The sequence below is a fragment of the Limulus polyphemus genome, unplaced genomic scaffold, assembly GCF_000517525.1.
Source record: "Limulus polyphemus unplaced genomic scaffold, Limulus_polyphemus-2.1.2 Scaffold1369, whole genome shotgun sequence".
In the NCBI taxonomy this organism is placed as follows: domain Eukaryota; kingdom Metazoa; phylum Arthropoda; class Merostomata; order Xiphosura; family Limulidae; genus Limulus; species Limulus polyphemus.
In genome coordinates, this window is record NW_013666979.1 from 1 (window position 1) to 12,453 (window position 12,453).

At 30.6% G+C, this 12,453-nt stretch overlaps 1 protein-coding gene across 3 annotated transcripts in view; it reads right to left on the reverse strand.

The window, feature by feature from the left end:
* Positions 1-8,218: 8,218 nt before the first annotated feature.
* Positions 8,219-12,453, reverse strand: part of LOC106463286 (oxidative stress-induced growth inhibitor 2-like) — a 25,391-nt gene continuing 21,156 nt past the window's right edge. For all 3 annotated transcript variants that reach the window (XM_022390728.1, XM_022390729.1, XM_013923299.2), the window contains exons 5-6: positions 11,874-11,965; positions 8,219-11,213 (exon numbers count right to left, since the gene is read on the reverse strand). In XM_022390728.1, coding sequence (XP_022246436.1) covers positions 10,214-11,213; positions 11,874-11,965 — 1,092 coding nt within the window. In that variant the 3' untranslated portion in view covers positions 8,219-10,213. The remainder of the gene's footprint in view (positions 11,214-11,873; positions 11,966-12,453) is intronic.

Below are 12,453 nucleotides of genomic sequence, written 5' to 3' on the forward strand. Positions count from 1 at the left end.
GATGAACAATACTAAGGAGGGGCAGTGTTGTGTCAGCGAGGTCATGTGACTAGTATCACGCCACGTCCTTCTTGAACCTTCGTGAATTATCGGGAGACTACTAGATTGGGGGTAGTCTGGTATATATAAGATGGTTACAACGTAACGAGGCAATGAGTAATTGAATGTATGCGGACAAAATATTGTTGGCCGTGTGAGACGTGAGTTATAGCGTTGTTATAGAGCGACTGTTGAAATTAAGTGTATCATAAAGTTGTATTCGGAAAGAATAAACCAGTTTTATTTAAGAAAGGATTTGTGTCGCTAAAGTTTCATCGGAACGAATTTATGGAAAATTAATTAACAAACGGAGACGTAACACTATCATGAATGCAAAGTGTTAGAAAATTGCCCACATGAATTCAGACCTGCCCTTTTCTCAATTATATGAACTGTATAGAACTAGGCCTACTATATTAAAATTTTTCATTGAATCTATTATTTCACATAGATAAATCTTGGTTTATTTTATTACCAGTTTAATTTACTCCATTATATGACCTGCATGATAAACTGACAACTGTACATTGTATATCTAGACAGATATGTTGCAAGTCAGCAGGTTCTTCCTTTAAGTATGTTGCAAAGTTTTAACACCCCTCTAAAATTATAAGGTGTCCAAATGACCTACTTCCTCATTTTTTATGTGTCTAGTTGCTGGTTACCAATCATAATATATGCAAGAATCACATTAATGTCACCCCCCAACCTCCTATGAACTCGTGTTGTAGTTGGAATTCCCTGACACAAAAATGTTCTAATGAGCCATGGTGTTATGGGAACAGCTAATTTCTGAAAGACCAGTTGTTAGTTTGGCACCCACCCACCCTAGACTTGGTGCCTAGGTGCAAATGCACCCCCCTCCCTTTCCTCACGAGACCACTGTCCACGCCATTTACAATTTGCAGTACTTTTTTTGTTGAATAAGACCGATGTCTGTAGGTTTACTTTTTTCTTGGAAATCTTCTCAAGAAGTTGATAAGCCAATTCACCACTATCTACAACTTTTGCCCGTTGTTTTAACAACGTTAAAACGGCTTATCGACTTCTTGAGAAGATTTCCAAGAAAAAAGTAAACCTACAGACATCGGAATTATTCAACAAAATTTGCAGTACCTACACACAAAGATAAGATAGATATGAAATATATTTTGGAACTGCCACTGTTGGGGACATTCTTAGAATGTTCATAGAGATCGCAGTAAAAGCCATAAATGGGTTGTTTAAATTGTACAGGATAGTTTCTATACCCATAGCACTAAATAATTCCCTAACATTATACTTAAATGCAATCCAAATTCTGGAATATATTCAGTACTAGTTCTGTTATGTAAATATATAATATTTTTTGGGAATACAAAACAAAATGACAGTTATGCAACAAGAGAATTATTATCACAAAACATTTTTACTCCAACTAAACAAGCCTACACTTAAGTTTTAGTGATAAGACTAGATACACAGTTGTAGAATTATATAAAACTACCCAACTTACAAGACTTAATGATAAATGGGGAGATATGGTTATTTAAGGAATTATAGATTAATTGCAGATTTCAAAATAAAATAAAAAATATTTAAAGGAAACAGAATATTAGTCCCCAGAAAGGTCAGGACTAATTATCAGAGAATTTTAGCAACACATAAATAAGTTAAGGTAAACATTTAAAAGGGAAAAAAGTTAACACTTGGAAACAAACAAATATGATACTGATAACACTATGCTTAGTAATTATTTTAGTAAGCATACTTTTCTATCAATTACATGATAAGCTAGCAGCTCTCGGGTTGTTGAAACTTGATGGCATAGCAAAAGTTTAGAAGAAAAAAAACAATGCTATAAAAGGACAATAGAAGTCTTGCATTCTCTTAAAGGCATCTGAAATAACCAAATTAAATGATTAGAGACAAGATTAAACAAGGAAGTAGTGGAATTGAATAGTTGGATAAAACAAATTCTTTGACATAAGTATGAGATTGATGAGGTTAGCTAATTATAAAACAAATTGATTAGTTCAAAATTATCAGGCCAAATTTTGGTTAGGTTTAGATGGATTGGAAATTAGTAGATTACAAGAGGAAAGCATTGGAGTTATTGAGACAACAAGAGCAATCATAAACCAGTGATAAGCCAACTTGTAATTCACTTGATTGTTAGCAAACCAAGATTGTTAGTTTGGATACTTAAAATCAATGAGAGAAATGGTTAAACAAATCAGTGCTGTGGAACATTAGAAGAAGTGTGAAAATGACATGGAGTTCAGTGAAAAGAATTGGACTGTAATCATAGTGGTGAACCAAAAATGTGTTGGCATAATGCAATAATAGAATTGTTTGTATGACAAGTATAGTGTAACAATTAGAATAACCAATGTTACATTTGTAATAGCTTAGTTTTGTGTGAAATTAGAGTACCCATAAGAGGAGTGTGATAATAGAGACTGAAAGATTTCACATCATAGGAGGGTTGGTGGTGAAAAAATTAGCCATCCAGTCGTGTTTCTCATCATAGGAAGATGTATATATATATATATTCAAGTTATGATAACCATAGAGGATAAACAATAAACTGAGTGGGCTAGAAATTTCTCCAGAACTGTACGAGAAGATGTACAACAATCGTACAGAAAAGTCTAGGTTCATGGGAAATTTGATAGATATGTTATGTGTAAATTGGAAGACTGGGATGTCTGTCCTGTCCTCAAATGGACCTACTTCACACAGTGAGCATGTTATACCATTGTTGTACAAAGACAATAAAATTGACGATGGATAATATTTTTATAAAATTCTGCTCCTTTAAGCACTTCCTTCTTCTCTGCAATGAACTTAATCCCAAATAGTTTGGGGTCGGCTGGTATTTTTATAAGCCAAGAATCTTCACACTCGGGTAGCTGGCTCAGATGGCACCCGTATAGTATAAGCATGTTGAGTGACAAGGATTTGAACTCGTGACCCTCAGGTTGCAAGTCAAGCACCTTAACCACCAGGCCATGTCAGGCTCACTTGTTTCATTCCATCTCACTTAGAAGAAAGATTTTGTAATGGAAAAATCTTCAACAACCAACTTCCATGTATCCATCTCAACATTGACACCTAGTAACATTTACAGATAATTCTAACAAATGATACCTGTAATACCTTGCATAATCCTTTCAATTTAGTCCATTTATGCTAATACCTAATTATTTGAGACTTACTTTTCATCATACATAATCAATATCTTCAACACTTAGTTTGCTATAATTACAACAACTTCAATTCACAGTACAAGTTATATTTTCCTTAAACTCAACAATTTCATGGTAAAAAGACACCCACATCTTCTTTAGAGTATATAATCACTGATATTTACAATTTACTATAATCCTTAATACTATATATATATATATATATATATAAAACAATAACAGCAGACTTATTAAAGTACACATATAACTTCTATACTATGAACATTTACTTGTCACTGACATTTCAGAACTCCACAGTGCATAACTTATTGATGGGTATTGTTCAAAGCCAATAATATAACATTCATTTTCCATGAAGTTCAATAAGAGGTACAACTTTCGAATATTGAGTAATAATTAAATTACATAGTAATAATAAAGAAATGTCTGTAAACAAACTTCACTTTTAACAGAAAAGAAACCAGACATCAATGGGATGCAATTGTCAAAAAGTGTTTACTAGAAAGCCAGATTCTCAGTTGGGGAATCTTGTAAATAGCCATATGGTCTTATCTTAGCAGATAGACATTTTGATTATCATATTGACAAGATGTTAATTAATGAAAGTGAGATATGAAGTTGGGAAGTTGTATCACATTTTTAGAGGAGCTTATCAGTAAGGCAGGATGTTGATGTCAGTCAAACGTGTAAAGTCAAGGGTTACATGGAGCCTTAGCTGTTCTGCCCAGGGATGAACAGATAACTCCTAGAAGTTAAATGACCTTGAGTTATTTTGTTGTGATCAATAATCACGTGCCTTAGTTCTGGTTATGGACTCTTTTAAAAATATCTTCTTACAGTAATATAAAAACTGATATAAAATCACAGCAAATTGAGTTGCTGTCCAGACAGTCTTCAGCTGGCTAGAAGATTCTTCCATCCTAGGTATCAAATTTTCAGTATCCAACTTTCATGTAAATGAATGTTTTCTCAGACATTAACCTAGAAACATGGAATTTTCATATACATGTTAAACCAAGACACTTAGTTTAATTGACTTGTTATTAAAAGTAATTGATTTATTGTTGATAATGCTGGAAGAAATATCAATAAATAATTTAACCTGTTAATGACATTTTATATATATATATATCATTGCATTAAAAGTTGTGTAATTTTTTACTTTTTAAGATCTTCACCTAAATTCCTTGAATTTGTGCATCAACAACTGCTTAATGCTAGATTATCATGTAAATACTATTTTGTGCAGTGTATTGTTACAGCTGACATGTCTGTTACAAAAGCTATGTTGACTATGCTACCAATCTGATTAATTATAAAAACTTTTGGCTACTGTTATAAATGTCAGTAAGATAATGTCATAACTATTTCATTAAAACATATGCATACAAATTGTATAAAGAAAATACTAATACCTTCCAGATATATGTTTTGTTTTTTGTACTTTTAAAATATCTACAACACTATGTAGCAAGATATTTGAATTTATTAGTGTTTAATTAAAGAGGTGTGAGATTATGGTGAAAACAGTATATGACTTATTATGTATAGTATTATTATGTATTATTAGTATATTAAAACCCTTTACTTATTTCATGAATGTTTATGAAGATAAATGTACAATGATGTGTTATTCAAAAAGAAAAAAAAGTGAACCATTATAATATAGAAATAAATCTTCACTTTACAAAGATGTTATGTTGTAGTGGATTTTTAAAAAATCATTTCTTCTAATACTTCACACACTACATGGGTGCTAAAGTAAATAACCAAATTACATTAAAATTAGTAAAAATGTTAAGATTATGACTAATTACTGTGTAAATAACTTATAAAATGTGATTTAACATTTATGGAATAAAAATTAGTTTCTTATGTTTGACTATTTTATTGACCATCAGAAAGTTCCATTTTGTAAATCCGATAATTTTAAGTTGTTTGCCAACTTCCCACCATAAATCATGTAAACACTGATTGGGAAAAATGTATAGGCAATGAATAACTTTAATCTAAACACAACTAAAACCTTCAGGGAATGAAGTTTACAAACACATTAAAACCTACATAGAGAGAATCATTGAATACATTTATTTTGTTTTTGGATTCTCAAATTACATAAAACACTTTACAAATACAGATTTATTGCTGATGCTAAGGATGCAATTTTCAGTTGTGACAGGTAATGGTCTGAAATACATTAAACGGCATTTAAGAAAATACTGCAATCTTCAAAGAGATAGTAGGTTTTAATGTGTGTATAACCATTGGTAATTCCTTTGGATGTGATGAGAAAGACTTTGAAGCTATAAAAGTAGAGAGATTTCATTTCAGTAATGTTTACATCAGTCACTCCCATTGACAAAAGTAAACGGTCTTTCATCGACAGTGTCCAGGTCATTTAATAATTTGAGAATATTTATTCTTTGTGTTAGTAAACACAGAACTTTCTATAACAGTTTCACTCACAGTAAATGGATTCTTGTAAACCATGAATTATTTACTTGAGAATACATTTTTGCTATTTGGCCAACATGTCTTCCAACAGATACAAGGAATTCCAAAGGGAGATAAATTCAGTCTAAAAGTTGAGGGTCTGTATTTATTTAGGCTAGAAAATTCATATAATACAAACCTAAGATAGAATATAGCAAAGTTTTTTACATCAGTTGCTCTTGTAGATATGCAGGTGATATTCTTGTACCAAGTTATCAAAGTTTTCTAGACACAGTCTTGCAAATTTATCTTCTAGAGTTGACTCTAGTGAAAAAGCTCTTCCACAAACAAAACAAACTACCTAGAATTAGATATCACCATTATAAAGTGCACATTCAGCATTTCAGTAAAATGGATACTTTTGAATTTGAAGTCATAAACTTTCCTAAATACAAATATTCAAAGTTTTTTTTATGATGTTTAAGACTCTGTTTATTAGACACAATAGACTTTGATCATCATTATAAGATTTTGTGGACAGAGCTTATAAACTAGTGTTTCTTAATTGGCATTTCTCATTTCAAAAGTTATGCATAAAATTCATTCAATTCTGTAAAAAATTCAACAACATTATCATTAAAGTATCATAACCTCTAAAACTTTCAGTTTATATGCATTTATTTGGGGTGATATTAAACAGCTGTGTTTTATTGGCCATCATTAGTTTTAGTTTTATGTAGTTAATATTAGCCAAATTTAACATTAAACAGTTTGATTAGTTTTATATTTACTTTCTTTGTCATATAATGACAATATTGTGTTTTTGTACATACAATATTTTTATATAAATTTTGTACTTCTAGAGGTTTACGTGTTTCCTTTTCAACTTTCAGAGAAGACTGAACCTTATTTATTACTTCTACATGTTTGTTTAAAGTGGATAGATAAGTCTGACTGGTAATAAGTTTTAGCTCTTTGTATTGTTCCGACTACATTTAACACTGTAATGTTAAAATGATTACGTTAGTTACTTACTATTTTGTATCTTCATAATATTGGTTTTTATTTGTGCTGTGGAGAACGATGCTACGTACCCAACATGGTTTTATAAGTTATAATTATACGTTTAATTTACATAGCTTCTGATGTTAATATAGTTGAGGTTCTTACAGTTTAAATACAATGTTAAAGAAAGCAAACAAACAAACAAACATCAAGAACTATTTCATGTCTATGGGCTCCATAAGAAAGGTACATTATTTTGTTTATTGTTCCTTTCATTAATAATATTGGTTATACTAGTTCATATATCGAATATAGCTAGGTTTCAGTTGTAGTTTATTATTATACTTCTATTATAAAAAGTACAATTAGCCTAAGTTGGCTGATTATTATTGGAATTATGGCCTAAAATAAAAATTAACAACAAAGGTACCAGCTTATGAAACAATGCATTCTAATCTTTATAAGTAGAAACATAAGAAAGGTATATTTAATTAGCAACACTGTTAGTCAAGTTGATTTTTGCTGGGTTACTCGGATCGAAGTTATTATTTATGTTTTTAGGATGGCATTACAGTTATACTTAACAAATATTGTAATGTGATATTTTGCAAAAAGAAAATATTTCCTTTCTAAAATCATTTTATATGATAATTTTATTATACTGTTATTTTATAATTTCTTGTATTTGTGTGTATTGTTTTATTAAAACTAATTTAACTATGTTTAATAAAAAAAGGACTTGTGTCATCTGATTAGTTTTGCTGTTCTTGTTAAACTTAAATATTCTAACCTTATCTTTATCGAGGAATGATAATTCTCTAGTTTTCCTGAGGACCTGATATTGTAATAATACTATTAACACATAACACTTACAATTTGCTCTTTCTAATAGTTATTAGCTTTAGTTCTCAGCTACGAATGCGAGTTTAACTAATAAATTCACAATTGAATGAGCTAATGAAAAACAATTATAGGAAGAACCAAAAACATAAAATTTGTTTGTATTTTTATATGCTTACAATTCAGGAATTTTAGAGATACCATAGAAATGAAAAATCATGAAATGAAACTTTGTAATGTCAAAATAGAAATTGTACAATAAGTTGAATGACCTGATCAGTGCAGGAAAGCTAATTAAAAAAAAAAGGCAAAACATATAAACAATGGAGATAAGTTGAGACTACTCAATGAATGTGGTTTTATTTTTATGACAGATTTACAAATATTTTTGCTTGTTCTACAGCATTTTCTGTTATTGTGGCTTTTCAGTGGCAGGTTATGAAGCATAATAGAATTCTTGGAAGTAGATAAGCATAGTTATTTTCTCTCTACTGATATTATTCCTGAAATAAGGCATTGTAGTTGGCTAAATTTTTCATTCAGTGTAGTTTTATTGAGGTAAAGTTGTCCTTGGTATACTTTATTCAGGTTACAAAGATGTTAATAGGCCATAAATGTAAGGCTGTTTCTCAGCCAGGCCAGAGTCGTGGGTTTGACTAAGAAATGTACTGATTAAAACAAGAACAAAAAAAAATAAAAAATCAGGAAAGTTAATTTTCAAACTGTTTTTATTGATTAAATTAGAAGCTGCCAAAGAAGCAAGCTAAGAAGGAAAGAATTATACCTATAAAATAATTCTACTGGATTTTGTGATGAAAATCGCTTTTTTTTAGAATCACTTAAGTTACACCGAGCTTTTGGAGACTGTACACTTCTTGGTTTCATTGTTGGACATTTTTTTGTGATCTGTGGTCCTCGAAGGAAATTCATGTAAAAATAATATTACATTACTTTTATTATACTTTTCAAAAAATTAAATCTAATCTTCAGTAAAAAAAAAAAAAAGAGCTAGATTGTTTTTACTGGATATTTTTCACAAATACGTAGTTTCATGGTTGAGGACATAACCAAAAGTGCATGAGATCAGTCTGTTGGACCCTGTATTGAAGAAGGAATGTTTACTATATTCCAAATTTACAATGTGCATTACACGAAATGTGACAAGCTTTTTATAAAACATACAAGTCGGTTGTGTTATAAAAGTATTTTTACTAGATATACATCTGGAAAATGACAGTCAGTCTGAATCAGACAAGTCATGACGAAAGGCAATATTTATATGAAGAATAAAAATACTTTTGTCTACTGTACAATTTGCATTACCTCTGCAATCTTCTAAATTCATATATAACTTTTTTTCAGTATTTTTGTGTATTGTATTTACTCTCCTCTAACATGAACTGTAGTGAAATCAGCAGGGTAACAATGAAATATTGATGACAGCAATTCATAATACCATGTTGAATGGCATTCTGTATTGGAACATGCACACTCTCATCCCTCCTGTGCATGGACATGTGGAAGTAAGCCTATTGTGATACCAAAGGTGCACATTTTGAGCAGTTGGAAAGAAAACTTGTAAAATCATTGGTGCTTGAGTTTTGCATTAATTATTCTAACAGAATAGTTAAATATATTTGTCTAAACAAATTAAACAACAATTGGACCAACTTTATAGCTAAATATGTTATAATAATAATCAATTTTTGTGTTAAGCTGTTTACATGCAACAGTAGCAAACCAAATTTTCAAAACAATTTTAGAAATTAAATTTAAATTACAGCTACAGAAAAGTTTCAACTGATGTTTTGTTAAATAGGTATTAGAACATCAATGATTAAACTATTATGTTCTGAGTAAATACCAGTTACTGGTTATACAAACAACTTTGTTGTATAAATTACTTAAACATTAAATTTAACAAGACATGTATTAATTAGTTTAACTTGCTTCCTACCAAAAATCACCCATAGATTATCAGCTGGGATTCATCTTCATTGATCAAAACTTTCATCGATAACAAACAAGGTTTCTGCATTTCACTAATAAATCTTACAAGGTTTGATATTTAATTGAGAGTAAAATAATTTCAAATGACATGACCCTTCATGTTATTAAGTTCACTTTAATACTGGGGATTCAAAGATTGTATTTAAAGATATAAACACCTATTCATCTGAAATATTTGATGCAATGTGGCCTAGAATAAAAAAAAATTGCTGAAATTACTGATAAAAATTAAACCTGAAAATACTGTTTTCAAATAAACTATAATGAAACATTTAAATCAACTGAATGTTTATCTTTATTTTCTACAAGTTAAAGAGAACTGTTGCATTAAAGACAAGCATCTTAGTACAACAAAAACTTAGTAAATCTTTTAAGGTTTTTTGTTGGTGTTTTTTCACAAGAAAAAATTAAAACCTTGTTTCCATGAAACAGCTGTCATTACTGTATCAAAAGATGGCTGTGTACAAAAAGCTTGTAGAAAATGGACAACACTCTCAAACTAGAAAAATATATTAAGACTGAATCTTGGAAAAGTATGAACTTTGAAGAATAACTTATTTCTGGAGGTCAATATAACTGTTGGCAGATACTAAAGCATTGATTGAATACAGTTGACACTAATGTTCAGAAGTAGCAGAAAACAATTAACACAAAGCCAGATTTTAGAACCCTGTTATAACATAGTTTGTATTTAATTAACTACTAAGAGGAAATAAGGCTTTTTTCTTTTTTTTTCGGTGGAGGTAACTAGTTATTGCAAGGGCTCCTCCCTGGACAAATCTAACAAAATTGTCTCCAACAAGAGGTCCCATGGCAAAAATTCCTGGGTAGCTAACAGTCTCGTGTGTGTATGGATGAATTTCAATATGGTTTGTCCTACAATTAACTGGTTCATCTGTCAAAACTCCTATGCTTTTACCAGAATCTGGCATAAAAGACAAGTCAGGATGCATTCCAACTAGAACCAAAACATACGCTGCATGAACTACACACTTATTACCACTTTTGATGGATTCAAGAACAACTTCATGGTTTGGAAGGATAGATGTAATTTTGTGAGCTGGATATGGCTTGTAACCTCTATAACTTTTGGAATGATCTGCCATCATTTGATTCACTTTGTGATATTCAGGGTACATGTTCTGAGGAAGTTTGTTGAATATAAGTTCAGGATCATCGACATCTCTACGGAAAACATGAGCAATGGAAATACCATGAAAACGAGCTGCTATAATAGCATCAGCTGCACTAAGACCAGCACCAATAATCAGTACAGTTCCAGATTCAGGTGTTAACTGGCCACGCAGCAGAAGTCTTTCCAAGTCAGACAGAAAGTGGAGAACAAATGGTTGATTCTCTCCTGGTACATCGATGGTATTTGGTTGATCTGAATTACCTGTTGCTAATACAACATGTGGTGTGACAAAAGATAAATCTGCAGTTTTCACTTCTCCAGTATCTTGACACTGTTCAACACTTTGAGCTTGTACTTTCCATAGTGGATACAGCTGACAAATTCTTGGGTTTAGTTTTTCTCCTTCACAATCTGTTCCAACTAGATGTACAGATGTTACTGTTGTTTGATTAACAAAAAATTTTCTGAGACCCATAATATCTACATAGTCTCTGTAATAGTGAGCTACACTTTCAACATTAACTCTATTCTGTCGTATTCCAGGAAGGCAGTTTCTTTCTCTAATTTGGAAAGGAAAAGGATAAAATTAAATAAAAGCCTATACTCCGTAATTTTAATAAATTTCAAGCACTGAAAATGACTCAACTGTTTTAAGCTGCACTACTTATTAATGTATCTTTAATTATTTGGAATTTTTTTAACATATATGATTCATTAAAAATTTTACCTTGTGGTGAAATATTCTATGTTTTCATATTAACCATTATACTTTTTTTCAATACTCTGGTGACTTAGCAATAGGTCTTGGGGTTAATGCTAAAAATCAAGTTTTGATGCATGTGATTGGCAAGGAACAGATAACCCATTGTGTAGCTTTGTGCTCAATAACAACAACAGAATTTTTAATATGTCATAATAACTCTCTCACAGTATAATTGTTGGAAAAATTATATGAGACAAATCCGGGTTGAAACTAAATTGTACTCGTTGCAAATGGTTTTAAAGCTCCCAGAATGATGCGCAAGGGAAGAACCCGTTTGGATACTCTGAGAATTTAAAACAAATACGTGGTCTGAAATTTGCATACTGAACCTAAACCATGTGAATTTTATTAGGAATATGTATTAAAGAAAACTAAATATTGCCCTACAAGAACAAAGAAATAAATATTATTTATATAATTACTAACATGCATATTCACTAAATTAGTACCAACTCACCTGTGTTGTATTGAATTCCAGTCTCTGAAAGGTAGGTTTGGTAGTTCCATCCATGATCCAAGACTGATAGTTAATGTCCCTCCTTCCATTTTCTTTTAGCATTGAATATAAAACAATTTATTTTACTACAGCTGAAAGTAACTTTGCTAAATCTAAAATGTTCTTTTTCAGTGTTCACAATAATCATAAAAAAGATCTCTATTTTTGATGAAATAGACAAACACAAAACCATGTAACATGTTTAAAAATATTCTAACCAGATAAACTACAAGAAGATTTAAATTTGTATTTCTTAAAGGTTATTCCTGTAACTTACTAGTGTTATTTTTCACTAAAAAATAATAGAGCTTGCTTAAAAGAGATGAATGTAAGGCTAGAGAAAAATTTTTTATTTAATATGTTATGGGATCTGTTAAGAATAGAGATGCCCTCTTAAAAGTTTCATTCTTCCTATGAATCACTACAAAAACCAGTGGTGTAGCTACCAACACCATGTACACCAAATTGCCGTTTCTTACAAGGAACATAACAGATAATATATATATAATGCACATTCAGATGACATTGATGCTAAGGATGT